General features: G+C 30.6%; 3 protein-coding genes and 1 pseudogene across 3 annotated transcripts; 2 read left to right on the top strand and 2 right to left on the bottom strand.

Annotated features, from left to right (window-relative positions):
* Positions 1 to 269: 269 nt before the first annotated feature.
* Positions 270 to 10,984, top strand: LOC100781257 (NAC domain-containing protein 75-like; annotated as a pseudogene).
* LOC102665919 (uncharacterized) lies at positions 4,165 to 8,192 on the top strand. Its single transcript, XM_006573370.4, has 5 exons — positions 4,165 to 4,499; positions 4,781 to 5,220; positions 5,309 to 6,537; positions 6,652 to 7,243; positions 7,313 to 8,192. Exons 2-5 carry the CDS (start codon positions 4,782 to 4,784, stop codon positions 7,921 to 7,923), a joined length of 2,871 nt encoding a protein of 956 aa, XP_006573433.1. The 5' UTR covers positions 4,165 to 4,499; position 4,781; the 3' UTR covers positions 7,924 to 8,192.
* A 5,887-nt stretch (positions 10,985 to 16,871) lies between the features above and the next one.
* Positions 16,872 to 17,303, bottom strand: LOC106794334 (self-incompatibility protein S1). The gene has a single exon (XM_014761579.1). The coding sequence runs from the start codon at positions 17,301 to 17,303 to the stop codon at positions 16,872 to 16,874; it is 432 nt and encodes a 143-aa protein (XP_014617065.1).
* Positions 17,304 to 20,695: 3,392 nt separating this feature from the next.
* Positions 20,696 to 21,112, bottom strand: LOC102666050 (self-incompatibility protein S1). Its single transcript, XM_014761582.1, has one exon. The coding sequence runs from the start codon at positions 21,110 to 21,112 to the stop codon at positions 20,696 to 20,698; it is 417 nt and encodes a 138-aa protein (XP_014617068.1).
* Positions 21,113 to 25,122: the final 4,010 nt, after the last annotated feature.

Consider the following 25,122-nt stretch of genomic DNA (forward strand, 5'->3'; position numbering starts at 1 on the left):
TATTTTGGGAGAAGGGTATTATGCTGAATTTTTAATGCTGAAATGCTGAATTTGTTCTATGTTAATTCTTCCATTAAAAATATTGGGAATTTTGCTTTTTGATCTCAAACGTGTAGAGAGACTAGAGAGCTTGTGACCGTCAATTTTTATGTGTACAATGGAAGCAATTTTTCATGTTAATTTTGCAGTTCAATTCAACTTCTAATGTGTGATGTCTATCTTATGAATTATTTTATATGCATTATTATTATTATTATTGGTTTGCTACCATGGAAATGACCTATCAGGGAAGGGAACAAAGTGAAATAGTAGAGAGATGGCAGGTGTACTCCTTCACCAGATGTGCCAAGTTTTTCAGTAATTTATGGATGAGTAGACAACCAGGTGAGTGCACACTTTTATTTATTCTTTTGTGGTTGGATTTGAGGACAAGACTCAATATAACTACTCACTGAATCACTGGCTGATTGAAAAAGAAAGATAAGAAATCTTAGCCATATATATTAAGATTAAGTGATTTCTATGATATTAATTAATTAGGTAAAAGGAAAATGGGTGTAGATATTTTCAACTCTTAAAAAGCTTCACAAATGTCACAGCTATTGGTGCAGCAGTTTTTGCATATTGAGGTAGAGAACCACTTCAAGCATGTTCATTTGCCACTCCAAATGCATTTGCACCTACTTGGAAAAATTCTGTAGACCCAAGAAAGAAGGTAATTAATGGACATTGCTTCTTCTTTTGATATGTAGGATTCTTATATTTATTAGATATCTTTCATAGGGGTATTGAAATTTTGAAATCAGATTACTTAACAACATTTAGTTAGTTCCTGCTTGCTTACTAAAATTCATTCATTTATAATACATATTATTGAGAGTCATATGGTGATGGTCTCATAACTCTTTCCTTGCTAATTCAATACTGCTATTTTTTAATTTATTAGAGGAGACTTAATTCATTTAATTGAAATTGGTTAGTTAGTTCGTTAATTTTTTGTTACCACTTGGAGTATCACGGGGTATTGAGGAAATGTGGGAAACAATTTTTTTATTGTGTATAATTTTTTATTAAGAGTCTAGGAAAGTAAATAAAATAATAATAATTTATTTAAGTTAAAATTAGTTTATACGTAAGTTAAAAATATTTTTTAAAGAAATTAATACAAGAGTGTCTACAAATTAATTTATGTAGAAGCTAATTTTAGTTTATGAAAAATAGAAAAAGTTTATTTTATTTTATTTTTTTCTTTTGCAAGTGTTTCTAGAAAAATATACATAAACATGCTCTAAAGAAGTTAAATCTACCATTTTATGATAATTCTGGCTAAAATAGAAAAATTGCATACAAATAAAAAAGTTACTACATTTTTTTTCTAGAAAAAAAAAAGAAAAAACAATGATACATGCCTGATTTTTTTTTTTTATTTCTGTAAATGAAGTTGTATGAAAAGGGCACTTGGTGTGGTGGGTATCCAAATTAAGACATCCTTTAGTAGAATATAGGAAGATGCAAAGTTCCCTCTTTTGGGGTAGAGTCAATTCATCAATTAGGAGTTGGTGAGGGAATGGAAGCCACATAGCAGAACAATTCAAAGGTGGTGTTGATTGATTCTTTGCAGTCATGGGAGTTCCTCGTCAACCAAGCCTATAAGCAGAATACTCCTGTAAGACACTCATTTTATGCCAAAGTTTGGATCTTTTTTATTTTTTCAACCCTGGTCTGGAAAGAGTGTGCAAAAGGGGCATTTATGCTTCAAGTTATTTACAAAATCCATTTTTGACTATGATTTTGTATTTTTGGTTTTCAATGTTTGTTTTAATTTGTCTTCTTGTTCTTCCTTGTGGATATGGTATATTAACTTATGGCTTATGTATTTTGTGGGATCGATGGATCAATATGGATTGCTGATGTATATTATTTTTGATTATTTATATTTTTTCTGATGGGATATCAACCAAAAAAAGTATAAATAATTAAAAATAATATTTAATTCAAAGACGGTGCTTACCTCAGCAACGTCTTTAAAAGTTGCTCACTTTCAAAGACGGTGTTTTGGAACCCGTCGTTGAAATTTTTAAGTTTCGACGACGTCACATTTAATGACCTTTATCTTGGGACATTCAGTTAGTCCTTTATCTTGGGACCTTTACTATATTTATCTGAGGTTGATCAATATACTATAGCCATAGAAGATTAATTAGCATGCCTAGTTATAGCTCATTCCCAACCAAATTTGTAGAAAGTGACTATGAATTGATAATTGATAGGAACATTTCCTGAACTTAATCAATTATATATGAGGCTATATGTTAAGTTAATGACACTCGTTTTATTTTATCCCGTGGAAAACTTGAAGTAGCCACCATCTACTAACTAGACACTAATCAATTGTCCGTGTCCCATTCACTCTCTTATGAAAGTAGTAATCTTATCCTTGGAGAAAAATGAACGAATTCAACTAAAATGAACAAAATCAATTACAATGTTCATATAAATATAAAATCAAGTATATTTTTTTAGTTGAAATTTGGTCAGTCCTCTATACTAGTTTAAAAAATATATTAAAATGAAAAAAAAAACAAAAAGAATGATTTGGAAATTGGGTTATTTTGATACAAGAAATTGATTTGGAAATTGGGTTATTTTGATACAAGAATTTGATTTGGAAATTTGACATAAAAATGGGATTAAGAAACAAGTTGCAGACCACGTGTCTTGCCTTGAAAAGAAAGCACTAAAAATGAACCTTTGACATTTAGGAAATACTTGCTAATGAACAATTACTTGTTATAAAATGACATGCATTAAGCAATTCATCCAGTAATAATTGTTGTTATAAGTACAAACTTCAACATTAGTTATTAGTCACTTAAAATGAAACATAGAAGTTATGAGAAAAGAAATAAGAGAAGAATATAATATCAAGTACACACCTCTAAAACTCCTTCTAAAGTCACCAAGAACTTTATTAAATTAAAATAAAATAGAAAATATGAGACAAAAATAGAGTCCTCTAGTCTTATAGGCACAAACTATTATATAGGAAAAACCATACATCCTTTCCCTTTCATCTAATGATTTTTCTTTGATGGTTATCCTCCATTCACGACATTTACTTATATTTTAACAGTCATTTGACTTTAATTCAAAATATTATTTTAATATAACACCATATTGCTTGCACACACCGCATGAAAGTGTACCGCAGTTTCAACCAACCAGTGCTTGTTTACCTACCGCTGAAAGGTAACACCCATACGACTTGATAGAATGAAGGCAGCAAATTTAAAGCTAAAATGGGCACATTCACAGACCGAGAAAAAAGAAAAAGATGAGGTTGATTTATGGTTGACTAGGTATCTAGCTAGTTAAGAAGATTGGGTGATATTTAATATATATTTTTTTAATTAGTTTAGTTTCCATTGATTCATGTAAGTTTATTTTTCTGGTTTAAATTTCAGTTAATTAACATTTTTTAAAAAAATTTGATCATAATAAAATATTTTGTTTTATTTTAAGTTTTCATAAATTTGAATTTTTTTTAATTTTGATCTTCAATAGCAAGAGAAGTAATGCAAGCATTAGTTTCATGTGAAGAAGTGCATGAACGGCAGCTAGCACAAGTAACTCCTCATCATCATCAACAACAACATGCTCATCATCATCAAATTTCAAACTCAGCTTTTCATATTAGTAGGCCGTCGCTCCCATCTCTACCATTATCTCTCCTCCTCCCCTCCACCACACTTCCATCATTCTCGATGACAACTCTTACTATGTCTCTAGAATAATGCTCCAAAATGAAAATTTTCAGGTAATCACAACTCAAATCCCTCTTCTTAAACATGATTATAATTTTCCTTCTTTATAATTTTCATAATCGATAGCTACTATAGCTAGTAACCCAAATAGTAGTCATAATAGAAGAATAGTTAAAAGGAACTTATTATAATAAGTTTTTGAGTTTATTTTATTTAAAAAGTTTTAAAGAAGTATATAAGGTTATAATTAAATTGCTTTCATAATAAGCTAAAATTTGTATATGCTCCCTAAAAGGTTTATACGGGAGGATTAAAAAAACGCTTATCACCTTGTATGACTTATATTATTATTATTATTATTATTATTATTATTATTATTATTATTAAAAGGAAGAGTGAATAGGCAATTTAGTCCCTGAGATTGTAACCACTTTGCATATTAGTCCCTGACTTAAATTTTAATTCATAATAGTCCCTAACTTTACCTCCGTTATGCAAATAAGTCCCTGCTGTTAAAATCTAATTTCCTCCGTTAGTCAAATGTCTATTTGGCAAATGTAAGCATCCAATGTGGCAGGTTTGAGTCCAAGTCAGCAATATTATGTGGCAAGGCAAGGACTGAATTGAAAAATTAGGTTTAAAAGAAATCAAAAATGAAGTAAACCCATTTTCCCTTTCACTGTTGCTCTTCCCTCCCCTGCATTCTCGTGATTGAGGGTTCGCGCTTTTTGTCAGGTTGGTGGTTTCATTCAATTCGTTTGCATTGTTTTGGTGGTTTGATTTGGGGTTTTACATGTTCGAGGGGTTTCATCTGCGGCATTGTCTTCGCGCTTCGTAGGGAGGTTTATGATCGTTTATTATTTTCGTTTATGATGCTCTGTTTTTATAGATGACAATGTTTTTGGTTTTTGATTGTGTCTTCGCGGTTTTTGACAATGTCAATGTCTTCGCGCTTTTTGAGGTAGGTTTTTTTATTTCCTAATATCTGACCATGTTTGCGGTTTTTGATTGTGTAGAATGAATGACAATATAACTTTAGTATTGCACCATGGAGGAAGATTCACTCCACGTGCCAGTGATGGAAAGGTTGAATATATAGGCGGAGAATTTGAAGTTTGGGAGGATATATCTGCAGATTGCCTGAATGCATTTATCTTATATGATCTGGTGAAAGCTTGTAAGAAGTATAGTAATATAGGAGAATGTTTTTGGTTGATTGATAAGGACTTAGATTTTAATCATGGGTTAAGGAGTTGTACAACTGATGGAGATATATTACACTTAGTTAGGGATGCTTTTGAAAATGAGAATGAGATAAATGTTTATTTTCATCATGAAGTAGATCCAATTTTAGAAGAAGTCCCACAAATGTTGTACTTGGAATGTTATCCAATTCGAAAAGCTGTTGAGAATGAGGATGATTTAGATGATGTACCTGTTGCTGGCCATGAGGAAGGTAAGTTTTAATTCATCTGTACTTGGTCCGACATGGTTACCATAATTAATTAATATGATTAATTTTTACTTTATGACCATTGATGCAGATGTTGGTGCTGGAGAGCAGACAGATGCTGGTGAGCAGATGGATGCTGGTAAGCAGAGGGATGGTGGTGAGCAGAGGGATACTGATGCTGGTGAGCAAAGAGATGGTAGTGAGCAGAGGGATACTGATGCTGGTGAGCAAAGAGATGGTAGTGAGCAGAGGGATGCTGAAGCTGGTGAGGAGAGAGATGCTGATGGTGAAGAGAGAGATGTTGCTGATAGTGAGGAGGAAAAGGAAGTTGACAGTGATGAGACAGATGCTGAGTGGTTTATAAATTTCTCTTGTATGTTGAATGAAGTTGAAGCTGAAGTTGAGACAGATGGTTATCATTCAGAGGAGCTTAATATCCCCATTAGTAGTGATGATGAAGATGAGGATGTTGAAGTTTATCCTCAATATAGTCAAAGTAGTGGAGTTGGTGAACAGAAGTTGGAATTAGGGATGGAGTTTGGTACTCTAGATGAATTTAAATCTGCCTTGAGGGAGTATAGCATATTGATGGGCAGGGAGTTCAAGTGGAAGAAGAATGATAAACAGAGGGCTAGAGCAAAATGCAAGAAGGCATTTTGTGATTGGGAAATCTACTGTGCAAAGAATGAAGTTAGAAACTCTTTTCAGATAAAGACATTTAAGCATAACCATAATTGCTGCAGAGAAGTGAACAACAAACAAGCAAATAGACAGTGGGTGGTCAGTAAACTTGAGGGCAAACTCAGAATGCAGCCAACCCTTAAATGTGTTGAAGCTTTGGAATATTTCAAGCAAGAGTTTGGAGTGCACATTGAAGTTACAAAGATGTGGAGAGCCATGAAAGAAGCAAAGCAATTAGTGGAAGGGAATGAGAGGAAACAATATGCCAAAGTATTTGATTATGCACATGAATTGTTGAGGAGCAATCCTGGATCAACAGTTAAGATCAACACAGTGCCAAGTCCAGAAGGTCCACCACAATTTCAGAGGCTATATATTTGTCTTGCTGGCTGTAAGAAGGGGTTTGTTGCTGGATGTAGACCATTCATAGGTCTAGATGGATGTTTCCTAAAGAGTGCATTTGGAGGAAACTTGCTCTCTGCTGTTGGGCTTGATGGCAATAACCACATCTATGTTATTGCTTATGCTGTTGTGGACATTGAGAACAAAGACAATTGGAAATGGTTTTTAACTTTGTTGCATGAAGATCTTGGGGATTACATACAGAATGGGTGGAATTTCATGTCAGACATGCAAAAGGTATGACATGGTGTGATTTGCAATTGTTATCATAAGTTAGGTATTTAATTGAAGTTAATGACATAAGTTAGGGACTAGTCCAGAAGTATTTACTACTTTGCTGCAATTTTTCAGGGACTTATTCCAGCTTTACAGGAAGTCATGCCTGGTGCACCTCATAGATTTTGTGTCTTGCATCTTTGGAAAAATTTTACAAAGCAATGGAAAAGCAAGGAACTTAAAGGAATTGTGTGGCAATGTGCAAAATCCACTACTGTTGCTGAGTTTGAAGGCCATATGGCCCATTTGAAGACAATCAACTGCCAGGCTTGGGAGTATTTGAATAAATGGCCCAAACAAGCATGGACAAAAGCCCACTTCAGTACAACACCCAAGGTGGACAATATATGCAACAACACTTGTGAGGTATTCAATTCCAGAATTCTGCAGTATAGATGCAAGCCTATTATCACAATGCTTGAAGAAATTAGAAGTTATATCATGAGAACCATGGCTGCCCGCAAGGTTAAACTTTCTGGAAAACCTGGACCATTATGTCCTGTGCAGTATAAAAGACTAGAAAAAGAATTCCATTTTGCTAATCAATGGACTCCCATTTGGTGTGGTGATAACATGGGCCTGAGATATGAGGTCCACATGTGGGGGAATAAGGTTGAGGTCAATTTAGGTGAATGGACATGCACTTGTGGAGTATGGCAACTAACAGGTTGTGTTTTTTATAGTTTTTTTTTCATTCCTAACCTACATGTGTGCTGATTTTACAACTTTGATGTAGGGATGCCATGCCGACATGCCATTGCAACAATAACTCACAAAGGAGGGAAGCCTGAGGACATGTGTCATGAGTGGCTGTCAATAGAAGCTTATAATAAGACATACCAGCATTTTATTGAACCAGTCCAAGGACCACAATATTGGGCCCAGACACAGTATACACACCCTGTTCCACCACATAAAAAGGTCCAAAGAGGAAGGCCAAAGAAAAATAGAAGGAGATCTGTAGATGAGGACAATGTCACAGGACATAAGCTAAAGAGGAAATTGGCTGAGTTTACATGTGGAAGGTGTGGCCAAACCAATCATAACATTAGAAGCTGTAAAAATATTGGAGTTCCTGTTAGGCCAAAGAAATATGTTGCACCATCAACTTCAAATGAGGATGACCACCTATTATCTCAAGATGAACAAGCTTTGAATGAGGCTGAAGAAGCTACTACTCATGTTCAACAAGATCCGGTGGAGATTAATTTATCTCAGCCTCATTTGTCACAAGATAGTGACATGGAGGTCCCTGCAACTATTGTTCCACCAATAGCAAGGAATAAGCTAGCCATAACAAGAGCCAAAAAAAGGAAGGTTGCTTATAAAGATGATGCAGAAAACTGAAGAACCATTTTTTGTTGCATTTTGAAGGTTGCTGAAGGTTGCTGAAGACCCATTTTTTGTTGCGCATTTTGAAGGTTGCTGAGTTTGAAGGTTGCTGATGAAGAAAACTGAAGAAGCATTTTTTGTTGCATTTTGATATTAGGATGTGTAGTTGTATATTTTGAAAGCTTCACTGGCATGTGAAATGATGTAAACATTATGGCCTACTGAACAATTGCTTATAACTACCATGCTTTGGGATGTCAAATATTATGTGAAATTGATCTAAAGTCATGTTTCTTCTCTTTCTTTTATAAATTATACACTGTGTTGGATTTGGAGTTGGAGTAGTACAATCCATCCCAACATACATTATGAGTTGCTTCTTATTACCTAATTCTCTTTCTTTTATTAAATTATATTTAATAAACTGCAAATTTCAACAACAAATTTCACCAACAAATTATATTTAATTGAAATGGATAATTGACAGTAGCAACAAAAGCTGCTATTACACTACAAAAGCTACTTCCTATTACAAATTCTTCAGCAAAACAACAATTGACAGTAGCAACAAAAGCTGCTATTACACTACAAAAGCTACTTCCTACTACAAATTCTTCAGCAAAACAACAATTACAATATCAAAAGCTGCTATTACACATTTTACCTAAAGTACATTCCCCCTAAAACTAACATTACAATTAAAAATGAAAAACCTAACAACACAATGTTTGTTAAATTTCTCATTTTCTTCTGCAAAGCTTCAATTTGTAGCCTCAAATCAGCCACTACCATTGTTTCTCTTGAGACAAAAGACGAATTAGAAAGTTGGTTTTCTTCTTCAACCCATTGAAAAAATTGACAGTTATCTGGGTCTGTTTGGGGTAATGCACAAGTATAGAATAACCTTCCTGGGTTTCTCCTTGTTCTTGCAGTTCGAATAGCTGTACGTCTTCCATGGTGGCATTGCCGAATGAAACTACCAGAAAATGCACAACAACTGCCACTTGCAGACATGGACAAATCAAGTGAACAAGCAGCAGGGACTGAGCCTCAGAGTAGAAGAAGAAGAAGCAACTCAGCGTGGGAAGAAGAAGAAGAAGAAGAAGCAACCAGCAGCTTTGTAAACCCTAATTTTTTTGGGGAAGAAGAAGCAACCTTGCATGTGAGAGAGAATTTATAGATGCAGACCTCAGTGCCACGTTGGACAATCTACGTGGCACTGAATTGCCACCTATACACCTCAGAAACGCCGTCACCTGAGAAATTAACGACAGGGACTATTTTGCAAAACTTATGTAAAGTTAGGGACTATTATGAATTAAAATTTAAGTCAGGGACTAATATGCAAAGTGGTTACAATCTCAGGGACTAAATTGCCTATTCACTCTTAAAAGGAAAGGAAAGGTGAGTAATCAAAAAGAAAACAGACGAGTCACTTGGCATGTGAAAATCCAAAGGAGCAAGTCTGGGTGGTATTGTGCACGAGTCAGACTCAATAACTAGGCAAGCTTTTGTGAGTGCTTGATAAATCACAAGCATGAAACTGTCTTTCCACTTTTTGAATATTGTTCAACACAATGATTAAGATATGTGTTTTGAATTTGATTGTTGACCTTGGGAATGCATCTATGGTATTTGTCCACTTGGCAGCAACAACATCATAAGCTTGGAGCGAGGAAGGTCTGTGTTTGGTTTGGAGGAACTCATCATGGGTTGCACTTCAACTGAAATCAAACAGGTAAGAAAGAACTTTTTGACTCGGAATTATATGAACATTGTGTGTCATAATGCCTAGAGAAAAGAAAAAAGAGGGCTCTGAAATTAAAAAGAAATAAAAGAAAAAATGAAAACATTTTTTTTGTTTGCTTTTTTATATTTTGAGGTTACGTCTGTCTTCCATTGCATAAAGGTAAAAAATAGTACAACAAAATGTGGGTCATCGATCGATGCCGCAAGGAAGTTTAAAGAAAAAATACCTTCTCTTTATTTCATTTTTCAATTGTGTATGTGTTGTGTGACTCAAAATCACAAATGGCACAAGTGGGAAGACTTTAAGATGTGTTGTCATAACTGAATTCAGTTATGATAACTGAATTAGTTTTGGCACCAAAGCATAGCTAGAGTGTATATATACTCTTGATCATGTAATGCATTAAGAGAGAGTTTTTTAGGTTGCAAAACAGAGGAGCTGCAGCAATTGAGAGAGTTCAAAAAGGAAGGTAGTGTGCTAGGTGATTGTGAGAGGTTTTAAAGAAGAGAAACCAAGAGAGATCAAAGCTAGTTGTTGCTTGTATTGAACTTGTAATTTCATGATCAATGTGATGATGAGGAGCTGCTCTTTCCCATGGATGTAGGCACATTGCCGAACCACATAAATCTTTGGGTTCTTGCTCTGCTGTGTTTGTTTGTTGTGTTTTCTGTTTTTCTTTTGATCTTGTGCAGGTACAAGAGTAGCAGAATTTAATACAAAGAACCAACAGTGTACAAGAGATAGAGACTTCTACTAGCACCATTTTTTCTTCTCATTAAACTACTCCTAATATTCTACAGTTTTATCTTTCTTTTTTCCTTATTGTCATAAACAAGTTAATTAAGGTTAGAAAAGAGAAAAATACTTTATTTTATTTTATTTTATTACATTACGGTCCATGTTAGGCAAAACGCCCATTAACTTTTAACATTTTTTACCATGATCGAGGTGGAAAGGCATCTACTTGATGAGCCAGTTAATTTCCATTTTCATTAATTATAGTTCAAGTCAATCTCTATGTGATAGTGTTTATAGTTTTGTCATATAGACATGTAATTGAATATTTCAATTCGTTAGAATAAATTTAATAACACTCAACAATTTTTACTTGGAGATTAGTTGGAATTATGATAGTAATAATGTCTCTTTGTTGTTTAAGATTATCATTAAATTATATTCTAGAAACCCTAACCGTAATATTTTCATTAACATTCAATTCCCTTACAGGAGTCATCCATCACAAAGGCACAAGAAGCTGAATGGTTGAAGTACTCTTCTTATTGGTCAAACCCTGACAACCCGGATCATCATAGTCATCATCATTAATGCTTGAAGCCTCCCTCAAGTTTTCTTTCAACAAAAGGCCAAGAAATAATATCCATAGTTTGCTCTCTTTTTTCTTTCTTTTCCTATATATGGTGGTCATTTAATAATATCCACTAAGTCTGATTTTGTTGGATTTTGTTCTTCTAATTTTGATATATGTTCTTCTCAAAGTTTAATTTTTTATTCATTTGTAATGATTTTTTAAATTATTTATAAAAAAACACATTTTAAGACGGTTATCTGAAAAATCGTCTTATAATCCTCAATATTTTTTAAAAAAATATATTTTAAGATGGTTTTTCAAACTGTCTTAAAATCTCTACATTCTAAGACTAGAATCAACAATATATTTTATTTTTAAAAAAATACATTATAAGACAGTTCTCTAAAATATCGTCTTAAAATATCTACATTTTAAGACAATTTTTTAAAAAACCTTTTTAGAATTCTCAATATATTTTATGAAGACGATTTTTAGTTGAAAATCGTCTTAGAAGGATACATTTTTCTAAGATGGTTATTTAGGAAACATTGTAGAAAGTTTCTACAACGTTGGCTACAACGATGGTTAATAACCGATGTAGAATGTTCGAAATAACCATTATAGAAAAACGCTTTTCTAGTAGTGTGTGTTGGTTAAATTTGAAAATCGAGATAATACTTGGATAAATCTGAAGTCGTGTATAACACTTTCAGATTGAATCAAATTTCGGGGTTCAACCAAAATTGTCCAATCGGATAAAATCAGAAGATTATAACTCAAGAGTTTTGTTTTGGTCTTGTATGTTTTGTCACATCGTTATGCTTTCTGAATCAGAATGATTATTTATAATCAAAGAACAGGTGGTTTTTGGCGGTTGATGGAAGTTTTTTTATTTTAAAAACTGCCGTTGATGGAAGTTTTAGTAACTTCCAACCGTTGATGGAAGTTTTAGTAACTTCCATGTAACTTCCAACCTTTGCCTAAACCGAACATCTCGTTATTACATTAAAACAAGCGTGCACTCTTATTTTAACATAATAAAGAGATCAATTACACTAAAATTTCCAACAAACCTCCCCCATTTTAGTGTAATTACCGATCAAATCACCAAAGTCATAACATACCACAAACTACTGCATAGATGAAATATCGTGACGATTGAATTTCATCTTAGCAAATTATACGTTTCAAATATTCGAATATCAGGGTGTCACTAAGGATTGAACCCTTTCTATTCATAATGAATACATGAAGATAATCTGCACAATAGTTTATAACATTACTCTTGCTCGACACTAGTTTTACTAGCCTGTGTCCCTATCCTTCATAAGCATATCAAAGCCAAGTCCCAGCTTCTTGAAGCGGCTAAACTTCATGCTTATATAGGTAGTCCTTTTCTTTTTTTTTTTTTTTGCACCTGCAAATGCAATTTTTCAAAAGAACCATTAAGAAGTTATACTTCAACCTCCTTAACTTGCAGAACCGAACACATTCCTTTTGGGATACTTTCGATGATGTGTTCCAATCTCTACATGTTAAGCTTTCCACATTGAATTCAGCACCTAATGTCATATTAGATGGGAATTGGGTATCTTAACATAAGAGATTTCAGATAGACTTTAATCCTAATCCCACAGCCGACCTTTTCACGAGATCTCTACTTAACCCTTTGGTTAAATGATCGGCCAAATTATGCTGAGTTCTCACAGCCCTACATCTCCAAATTTTGAGATAACTCAAATTTGGTGTCTTTTTGTGCCAAAGTTCATATGGGGTAACCTTATTCCTTTTGTTAGGAATTCGGTTCAACAAGTAACAGGCTGCCAACATAGCCTCACCCCAAAATCCTTCACTTGAACCCGAATAGGATAACATGAAATTCACCATTTCTTTCAAGGTTCTATTCTTCCTTTCGGCTACACCATTCTGTTGTGGTGTATAGGGAGCTGTAGTTTGATGTATTATTCCAGTAGATTGAAAATAAACTGGATCATAATACTCACCTCCCCTATCCGTACGAAGAGTTTTGATTAGCCCATTTTGATGAAGTTCTACCTCTTTCTTATAAATTTTAAATTTATCAAGAGCTTCATCTTTTGTATTTAATAAATATACATAACAATACCTTGATGCATCATCAATAAAAGTAACAAGATATTTTTTATGACCTAATGATGGAGTAGCATGCAAATCACACAAATCACTATGAATAAGGTCTGAGACTTTAGTCTCACTTTTAACATCCTTAAAAGGTTTCCTAGTGATCTTGGTCAACAAGCAAGTTTTTCATTTTTCAATGTTCATATCAAAAGGAGGAATCATACTTGTTTTGACATATCTTTTAATCTTTTGTAATGAACATGTCCTAATCTAGCATGCCAAATTTCTGATTTTGTCATATTAGTTATAGAAATACACGAGGCCATACAAACAGATTCATGAACAAAAGGAACATCAATGTTTAATTTAAACATTCCATTACAACGATAACCAAATCCAACAAACGAACCATGTCTTGACAAGATGTACTTGTCACTTTCAAGTACTTGCTTGAAACCACAATTATTTAAAACCATACCAGACAATAAGTTCTTACGAATACCAGGTACAAATAAGACATTATCCAAATACAAACTTTTTCCGGAAGTAAAAACTAAATTCACACAACCTAATCCTAGGATTGGTTCAGTTGCAACATTGCCCATCTTCACAATAGAGCCATCATCGATTGGTCTAAATTCCTTGAACCAACGACGATCTTTGCACACATGGCTTGTTGCTCCCGAATCAAACCACCAAGCAACGTCATCATCCTGCACATAGAATGCATCAGATATTAGTGATACATAATTTGAATTCGTATTCGAATTAAAATTATTCACTACAATCTGACCTTGTTGCTTTTCAGGATCATTAGACCCACTTGGACCAGCCTTGTTCTTTCCTTTGAACACCCGGCAATCCCTCTTTAAATGACCAGGTTTCCCACACTTCCAACATGACAATTTTGTCTGTTTGTTTGGACCTTTGTTCTTATTTCCTTGAAATTTTCGTTTGTTACCTTTAGCATTGTAATTTTGCTTAACTGTTCCACTTTCCTCTACCATATTAACGGAAGAGGAACCTGCTACGGTTTTATCATTGACTTTGTCAATTTCCTGAGCCCTCAGCGACTCCTCAATCATGAAATGACTACCGAGTTGAACCAGAGTCAACTCTTCCTTCTTATGTTTCAAGGTATGCTTGAAGTCTTTCCAAGAAGAAGGCAGTTTATCAATTATAGATGAAACTGCAATGGATTCATCCATTTTCAAATCATGTTGAGTAAACTGACCCAAAATCCGCAGCAGTTCATTATATTGCTCCATAACAGGCCTCGAATCAATCATTTTGTAATTAAAGAAATTACTAACTAAGAATTTGTTACTTGAGGCATCTTCTGCCATATACTTGGATTCAAGAGAGTCCCATAATTCCTTAGCAGACTCAACATTTTGATAAATATCAAAGAGAGAGTCAGACATACCGTTCAGAATGTGTCCACGACAAATGTAGTCGTCGTTCTCCCATTTCGAACGCTTCCTTGTTTGATCCAGAGTTTCGTCTTCCATATACACCGGCATCGGTGTACTCAGCACATACACCACATTCAATGTTGTCAAGAGAAAGTGCATCTTCTTCTGCCATCTTCTGAAATCCTGCCCTTCAAACTTGTCCAACTTCGCAAATTTGCTTGTCATCTTCGAACTATCGTTCGTCATCTTGAAATATTTGATTCAATCTTTTGTTGGTTAAATTTGAAAATCGAGATAATACTTGGATAAATCTGAAGTCGTGTATAACACTTTCAGATTGAATCAAATTTCGGGGTTCAACCAAAATTGTCCAATCGGATAAAATCAGAAGATTATAACTCAAGAGTTTTGTTTTGGTCTTGTATGTTTTGTCACATCGTTATGCTTTCTGAACCAGAATGATTATTTATAATCAAAGAACAGGTGGTTTTTGGCGGTTGATGGAAGTTTTTTTTATTTTAAAAACTGCCGTTGATGGAAGTTTTAGTAACTTCCAACCGTTGATGGAAGTTTTAGTAACTTCCATGTAACTTCCAACCGTTGATGGAAGTTTTAGTAACTTCCATGTAACTTCCAACCTTTGCCTAAACCGAACATCTCGTTATTACATTAAAACAAGCGTGCACTCTTATTTTAACATAATAAAGAGATCAATTACACTAAAATGTCCAACAGTGTGTATTTGTTAAATTGATGCATAAGAGGAGTGGTGAGCCTAGTTGCGAGGTGAGAGATGTAACATACACTTATGCATTAGATGAGGAAGTGTGCATGATGTGAGTTACCCAAAGGGGTATGCAAGATATTATACATCTCACAGAGGTGATGTAAACTCTAGTGAGCAAGTAAGCAAAGAAAGGAAGAGTTAAGCATGTTCACATTCAATGTTATAGGAAAGTGAGACCTTAGTAAGAGGTCAAAGAGTAGGAGTGATATTTACAAGCCTTAGTGCATTAGTTGCCTTCAATTTGGCAAAGGAGGTTAAACTCTTGTTGTCTAATTAAATGTTAAGGTATGATCCAAAGAGATAATAATGATGATATTATGAGATTATAGGTTCAGTAACACCAAGAAAAGAAGGGAAAATCCATGAGATAGTAAAAGCTTGTTTTAAAGTTATTATTTTAATCTTCAATAGATAATTTATGAAACAGAACAAAAAGCCCTCCGATTCAGAAGAATAGGAGAATGTCCAATTTACAAATGGTCCTGTTTATAATATTTTCATATTTTATATATTAAATTTATTAAATATTAAAATTAAATTAAGTCTTAGATCTCATGCAATTATGAAAAAATTACAAATGTTTTGTGATTATGACACAAATGTCATATTACAAAATTTTAAATTAGTCATCTAATGTACAATAAATGCAACACAATTATTCATGATTTAAAGAAAAGAAAAAGTCAAATTATAAGTTCACATTAAAAGAAGAGTTATTTTAATTTTTTTAAGAAATCATTATGTTTAAATGGTACAATAAATGCAAACAATCAAAATCCATCATTACTTTTCTAAATCATCAAACTATTTCTATTTTATACTCTCCATCTCATTATAATTATAATATAAAAAAATATTTTAAAATAATTATTATTTTAAGTTTTTAATATAACATTAATTATCTTTTATCACTTATATTTTTTATAATATTATTGATGGACAACAAAATCTATAAATAAATTAATAATAATATAAAAACTATTTTATAAAACTATCACTCTCTTTTATCTATTTATTATTATTTTTTATACTTGATATGTATAAAGTAATATATATATATATATATATATATATATATATATATATATATATATATATATATATATGACAACAATTACTGTAACAGGAAGAAATAATATAAAGATCACAACAATAAGGATCAACCTTAAGTCTTTATGTAAACTATCAATGTCAATCATTAGGTCGGACATAATGGATTAATATGAAAAACATTTCACACTAATAATGTATGTATTTCAAAAATATGTTTCTTGTCTTGCAATTAAAAAATTTGGATTTATTTCATTAAACTTTTCCTGATGTGATTTATAAGACTAGGAAAGAGCGACTCCGCAGAAAATTTATAAAAGTAAGAGACATGCAAAGTAATTGGTAAGAGAACATAAGACAATTAATTAGCCAATTTAAAATACAAATTATAAATAAAAACAATTGCCAACTAGAAAATAATTTAATTATGACATAATAAAAAGAAATAATAATTCTTTATTAGCAAAAAAAAAAATAGATGGCTACATAATGATTATCCATAGTCATTTTATTATCTAATTTTGCTTAGCATACCATCTGCATATAAAACTTTTAAAAAGATGGTGTTTTTGGAATATGCCATGACAATCTCTTCTCCCAGTAGCGATAGTACTGAATAAAAAAATAGCCTCCATAGTTATTTAGAATTCTATTGCATTGGGTACTACAATTCATCTCCTCAGTTTGGGCATTGTAAACTTCAAAACTCGCATGCACATTGCCTGCATCCATTGTGCACCAAAAAAGAGTTGTGCCAAAAAGGTTATCTGTGAAGGACCATTCTTGATACTCTCCAACGGCAAGAACATGTTGGCCAAGATCATTGTCCCTTGATCGACAATGGAGATACACAAGAATGCCATCATTCATCCCATTATAGACACGCACAGTTTTCTTTCCGTCAAAAATGGTATTATCACTCAGACCATCTTGAGCACAGACAATCATCAAGAATATAGTAATTGTGACCAGGGACTTCAACATGCTTGTAAGATAATAAGAATAAACCAAACTCATAAGCTATTGTAGTTACTTTGCAGTCTTGCACTCTATAATTGCAACTTAAAAAGACACCACACCACCAAAGAGTCTTACTTGTAGATGAATTGTGACATCATTTTCCACAATTTTAAATTTGTAAGAGAACATAGTCAAAACAAAAGTCATCAACTTTTAAAGCTTCTCTTATACATCATTAAAATCATGCCAACATACAAAAATCATTTAATAGAAAGTTTAGTCAAATATCAAGTTTTTTAAAAAGTTTTAAATTAATCCTTATGCTGTAGAATAAATACTCCCTCCGAACTTAAATAAACATAAGTATAAGAAAATAATTTTGAATATAAATATAAATAAATATTAATTAATTTTTATCTCATTTAATAATAATATTCCTATTATGTTCTTTATTTAATAAAATCTTGTTTTCCATGAATTATTTATTATTATTTTATTAGCACTATTATAAAGGGTATTTTTGGAGGATTTTTTAAATTAAATATTTTGAATCAAATTCCTAGTTAAATTTATTTATATTAGTACATGTTTGAGTGATTATTGTATAATTAATTTAACTAAATGTGTGCATTCAATATAATATTATTTTTTATTTAATGTATTAATGATGATATTATTACATAAATTTAATAATTATATAATATTTAAACAGTAATTAAACTCATTTAAAATTATACAAACATTTGTCATACGCATTTAATATATCTTTTGTATTATTAATACACAATTAATATAAAACTTAGATATTCAATAGTTTTAAATATATAATATAAAAAATATTTTAATAACTGAAATAAATTAAAAATATCTATTCAATATAAATATAAGAAAATTAAAATAAGATTGTTAAGCCTATATATGCACGACTAGAATTAAGCATCTTATATTATATCATATTATTTTTTATTTAAAATATTTGATTTACAGTAATTAAAATATCTCATTTTGACATTTAATGTAGTTTTATATTATATTAATTTTAATATACTTTTAAAATATAATCTAGACAGTATCATTAAAAAACCTTAATAAAAAAATTGTTTAAAAAATTTGGACAACAAAAGTCACTCTTTTATAGTTTCATCATTTATACCTTTTAGTCCTTATAGTTTTAAAGTGGTTTTTTCAGTCCTATAGTTTATATTTTATTTCTCTTTTAATCTCTATAGTTTGAAAGTAATTTTTTTACTCCTTATAATTTGCATTTTAATTCTCTTCTAGTTTCTATGGTTTGAAAGTGATCTTTTTAGCCCCTATATCTTATATTTTAATTCTCTTTTAGTCTTTACTATCAAAATATGAGTAATATTATCTATTACAATTAACTACAAAAATATCAGCAAGTAATTCTAGCTAATTTATCGCAAGATAATTTGTAATAAAAAATAGTTGATAATTTGTAACTAGTTATTTTTATATATTTTTTTGTAGCATGGACTAAAAGATAATTAAAATATAAATTATAGGAACTAAAAATATCACTTTCAAACTATAAGAAGTAAAAAGAATTAAAATATAAATTATAAAGACTAAAAAAACCATTTTAAACTATAGAGACTAAAAAAGAATTAAAATATAATCTACAGGGACTAAACAAACCACTTTCAAATTATATGAACTAAAAGGTATGAATCGTAAAACTATAAGGACCAAATGAGTAATTTAACCTATATTTTTTATGATTAACTAATATTACACCGTTATGTTAAAGAGAGAGAAAAAATTAAATTAAAAACTCAATATAGACAGTACATTTTTTTCCCACATATAGAAAATAATACTAACATCCATAACGACTCATCTTATAGAAATACACTAATCAAATATAAATTTTCTATAAACTTCAAATATTATAAAATTAATAAAATTTATTACTAATGTAAATGTAACACTTATTATATTCATTATAAGTATAAGTGTTACTTCAAATATTATACTCGTACGTTTGGATATTTGAACTTAACTTTAAGCGAAAAAATAACATATTTTAATTTTATGATAACAAAAACATGCAAAAAATTTTACACCAACAAAATGTATATTTCTAATTTCATGAGAACAAAAAACATATAGTTCAGTAATTTCAAGATCATTCTTCACATGAAGGATTAAAAAAAATAAAGTTTGAGCTCAAAAGACTTGAAAACAAAATTAAAAACAATGAGGTTTGGCTATACCTTGCATAGAAGATCACAAGGGGGTGATGAGAATCACAACCCTATGATTTGACATCACAGCTGAAGCCTAAATAGCACCTGCGAGATGATCACAACCCTTAACATTTGTTTATGTATAGTTATGAGGTTCTCTTTAATTATGTTCTTTTAATTCTTCTCTTTTCGATTTTATACATTCTTGATATTTGATCATTATTTGTATGATGTTAGACACTTATTAGGATGAACTAAGAAGAGAATTTAGTGTGTTAGAATCATGGGAGGAGAGCTCAGGTTTTAATCACAACAGTAGGATTAATCCTAGGTGGATAAAATAAATTAGTATAAAGACTAAATGTTTAATTGAACAAAAATTATCTTAGATTAATTCATCATTAAAAAAGAATTAAAAAGAACCTTGAATTGTTAGACAATAATTTGGGGAACAAAAGGGGTGGTACCTATACTTGATCAAACCGGCAGCTTTTATGGGAACCTGAAATTAAAATAAAAACCCATTAGTGTTAATAACACCAACCTGAAATTAAAACTAGTACGTGGTGCTGAAAACATAGATAATAAAAAGTGCTGGTAACTAACAACGGCGGAAGAAAAGGTGAAGCAGTGATGATAGCTGCTATAAATGTGTCAGAAAAATGCTGGAATCTAAATCATATCTGCAACTATGTCAACCGCTTCACTTGGCCAAAAAGATGTTAATGGTTTACCTTTATTATCAAGTGTAGTGTTTTTGTTGGATGTTTACCGTCATATATCGTGATTTTATTGAAAGTTGACATTAATTAGGTGTATAAAATTAACATCCAATAAAAATATAGTGAATTAATATGAAAAACATTTTTCAGAATTAATGTACGTATTTCTAAAATATGTTTATTATTTTGCAATTAAAAACATTTTTGATTTATTTCATTATACTTTTCGATATGTGGTTTATGAGATAGAGAATGAGAGAAACTTCAGAGAAAATTTATAAAAGAGATAGAGAAATTGATCGGTAAGGCAACATGAAATAATTAACTAGTTATTTTAAAATATAAATTATAAATAAAACAATTGACGAAAAATAAATTGTGAATAATAATTCTTTATAAGAAAAAAAAGAAATGACTACATAATGATTATCCATAGTTTATTTTGTTTAGCAAAGCATAGACACAACTTTTAAACAGATGGTATTTATGGAATATACCATGATAATCTCTTCTGCCAGTAGCCACGGAACTGATCATAAAAATAGGCTCCATCGTTTGTTAGAGCTCGATTGCATAGGGAATCACATAACGTCTCCTCAATTTTGGCACGATAAACTTCAAAACGCGCATGCACATTGCCTGCATCCATCTTGCACCAAAAAAGAGTCGAGTCAAGAAAATTATCTCTGAAGGACCATTGTTGGTACTCTCCAACGGCAAGAACATGTTTGCCAAGATCATTGTCCCTCGACCGACAATGGAGATACACAAGAATGCCATCATTCATCGCATTTAAAACACGCACAGTTTTCTTTCCATCAAAAACAGAATCATCACCCAGATCATCTTGAGCACGAACAATCAACAAGAATACAATAATTGTGACCAGGGACTTCAACATGTTTGTAAGATAATAATAATAATAATAATAATAATAATAATAATAATAATAATAATAATAATAATTAATAAACCTAACTCGTAAGCTATTTTCTTTACTTCATTCTTGCACTCTATAATTGCAACTTAAAAAGACACTAAAAAGTCTTACTTATACATGAATTGTGACATCACTTTACACAAATTTTGAATTTGCAAGAGAAATAGTCAAAACAAAAGTCACAGACTTTTAAAGCTTTTCTTATACATCATTAAAATCATGCCAATACAGGAAAATCATTTAATAGAATGTTTCATCAAATATCAAGTTTTTTAGAAAGTTTTAAATTAATCATTATGTTGTACAATAAATACGTGTTTGCATAATTATTTAATAATTAATCTAAACAAATGTGCATTGAATATAGAACTACTTTTTATTTAATATTTCAATAATGATTTTATTACATAAATTTAATAATTATCTAATACTAAAATGTAATTAAACTCATTCAAAATTATACAAATATTTATATCATATGCATTTAATATATCTTTTGTACAATTAATACACAATTACTATACAACTCAGATGTTCAATAATTTTAACTATATAATATAAAACATTATTTTAATAACTGAAATAAATTAAAAGTATTTATTCTATATAAATTTGAAAAAATTCAAAATAAGATTGTTCAGCCTACGTACTACTACAGTTAAACATATTATATTATTCTTTTCTTTAAAACATTTAATTTTTCAGTAATTAAAATATTTCATTTTTACATTTAATATCATTTTATATTATATTCATTTTAATGTACTTATAAAATATAATAAAAATATCATAAAAGAATTTGATGAAAAATATGAAATTAATAAGATTTATTTAATTATAATATAATTGTAAGATAATTAAATCATCTTATCATTCCATATTTTACAATTACAAAGATATTGAAATTTAACGTAATTCAAATCCTTTTAAATTTTTTTAAACATAAATTTCTAAAAAAATTATAAATAATTTTAAAAATACCAAATATATATCTCATGCATATCAAAGTTCAATTCTATCTTAATTTAAAAATATGATTTTTAATATCAATTATGCATATTATAACATAAGTGTAACATTTATCATATTGGTTATTTATAACTATTGTAAAAAGAGCTATACATGTACGCTTGATAACTTGAATCTTTGGTCAAAAAAATACATTTTTATTAATTTTATGAGGATTAAAACGTACTAAATATTTTCAGAAACCAAAATATATATTTCCAATTTCATAAGCACAAAAAATAAATATTTAAGCTTGTTTTTTAGAATACTACTTTCCAAAAATTTTAAATTTTCAAGAAAATGATCAAAATAAACCAATGATTTAACCATCAAATTTAATGCTTTTCTTGTTAACTAAGTTTGTCGATATTTTCTACATAATTTTTTTAAGAAAATTCTTGGCAAATAAGTTTGTTGTTTTTTTGTAACTAGTCTTTTAATTTGTACAACATATAGAATAAATATTTATTTATATGATTAAAATTTATATTAAATAAATATTTTTAAATATGAAAATTATATTATAATTAAAATTTATGATAAATAAATATTTTAAACATACAAATTAAATTTTAAATTTATATTAATTATGTTATTGATAATTTCTTTTAAATTTTTAAACTGACATATATTTTTAAATTTATGACATAATTTATATTAAAATGAATAATAGATAAAGAAAAATATTTAAAAAAATGTCGTTAAATAAATAATCTTACAATAAATAAATTGTCAAAACATAGCATATCTATGAATAACTCAGATAGGTATATAACATACGGATACAAAATGATACTATATGTCAACAACAATATATAACAACTAAAAGTTAGGGGTGTTTACTGATCCAGATCAAATTCATGATCTAATTCAATCCAATTATATTGAGTTCAGTTTCGAAAGTATTTGGATTGAATCTCATCTAATCAATTAAGATCTTATCATGAATAAATTGGACAACGGAAATAAAAATAAAGTTTGAGCACGAAATACTTGGAAACAAAAATAAAAATAATGAGGTTTGGCTATACCTTGCATAGAAGATCACAAGGGGATGATCAGGATCACAACTCTATGATTTGACATCACACCTGAAGCCTAAATAGCACCTGCGAGATAAACACAACCCCATGACTAAGATCGTGAGGGGTGTGAGCACAATCATATTTTTTTCTTTGTTATTTTTATTTTGTAATTTAGCATTATAGACTTTTGGCCCAAACCTTTAAATAGGTTTTTAAACTTTAATTTAGGGATTCAAACTTTTAACTCATTGACAACATAAAAATAACCTTTTTACATCAGTTCTTTTCACCATTCTACATCAGTTATGATGCGTCATCGTAGCAGGCGATGTTGAAAGTCACGCGTCCTACAACGATGGTTATTTGATTAATGTAGAATATCTCACGTTCGAAGACAGGTGTCTTATAAAACCCGTCGTAGAATTGTGAACATTCTACATTAGTTATTAGCGTCAAACCGTTGTAGAATGTCAATCTTTATAAACCATTCTACATCGGTTGTTCTAATAACCGATGTAGAATGACAGTTTTTCTACATCATATCTTTTGGCACTGTAGTAGATGCTAAACTATTCTACATCGGTTTGGCTAATAACCGATGTTGAATGGCGTACTTTCTACATCATTTGTGGCCTCAACCGTCATAGAAGTCTGTACCATTCTACATCGGTTTATGCTAATAACTGATGTTGAATGTAGTACTTTCTACATCGTTTTTATCATCAATCGATGTAGAATTATTAATTTTTTTCGGTGTTTTTTGTTCAATAATGGCAGTAACTATATGTGCAAATATAATTATACTTAATGTCTCATATGAGACTTAATTAAACAATGAAATTATACTATCCTGGTCAAAATTCTGGAATGAAATTAATATACTATTAAAAATTATGCCATACAACTGAAATAATTATGTATAATTATATGGCGGCTTACACCTGCAAATTTGTTATTGAAATAAAATTATTACAGCTAATCATATTTATAACATGAGTGTTTGGTTGCTCAAAATCTCCTATCCTAATCATAGAAAAGCATAATGAAGTTGGTAGAGGCAAAAATTCTTGAGCATCATGTAAAGGGATTGATAACCTAATGGTCCTTACTGGTCTTCCTGTCTCCTATGACTTATTCCATTATATCTTTTCTCTTGCCACAATTTCACTACCTGGAATGTCCAAATAAAATGAAGATTTACATTTAAAGCCACATATTCACGGGTTTCTTCAACAACCTATGTCCAGATGTTTGGTATTTTGTCAGCATACCCTATACCTATTAAATAAAAACACTAGGAGAAACAACAAGGCTAATCAAATAAAAACATTTTCTCCAACCAAATTTCAACTATATATTCTCTCCTAAAATCATTCATGGTCTCCACCTAATAGCTTAAGCTTTAAGGAGATAAATCTACTATTGAAATTAAAAGGAATGATTTTATTTTAAAGGGAACTTCAAGAGAAAAGTGTTAAGACCTCTTTATTTGGAGGAATATAACCATTGAGTTTTTCCGCACTGAAAAAGTCTAGATGACTTACATCGATCTCTTCATTGTTGCACACAATGAATATATGTATAAAGCTCCATTTTAGAAAGTGTAGATGCAATAGTAGACACAATCACACCGCTATAAAAACATAGAGCCAAAGCTTGTGACACTGATAACTTAGAAAAATTATGCTTCTGGGTTAGGTAAAACTACATGTAAAAGTTAATCAGAAGTCAAGTGTAGCGTCAATGAATTAGTTTCATATAATGCATATAATTACATAAAATTAAAATAAAACATAAATCTTAGTAGTTCTCTCAAATTGATGGATTTTTGTTTTGTTCATCACATGGCTCGTAACAAAGCTAGATGAAATCATGAAACCAACAAATAAGCTTGACTCATAACCAAAACTTAATTGCAAAAGAATGCAAGAGATGAAG

Source organism: Glycine max, chromosome 1 (genome assembly GCF_000004515.6).
Source record: "Glycine max cultivar Williams 82 chromosome 1, Glycine_max_v4.0, whole genome shotgun sequence".
Classification (NCBI taxonomy): Eukaryota; Viridiplantae; Streptophyta; class Magnoliopsida; order Fabales; family Fabaceae; genus Glycine; species Glycine max.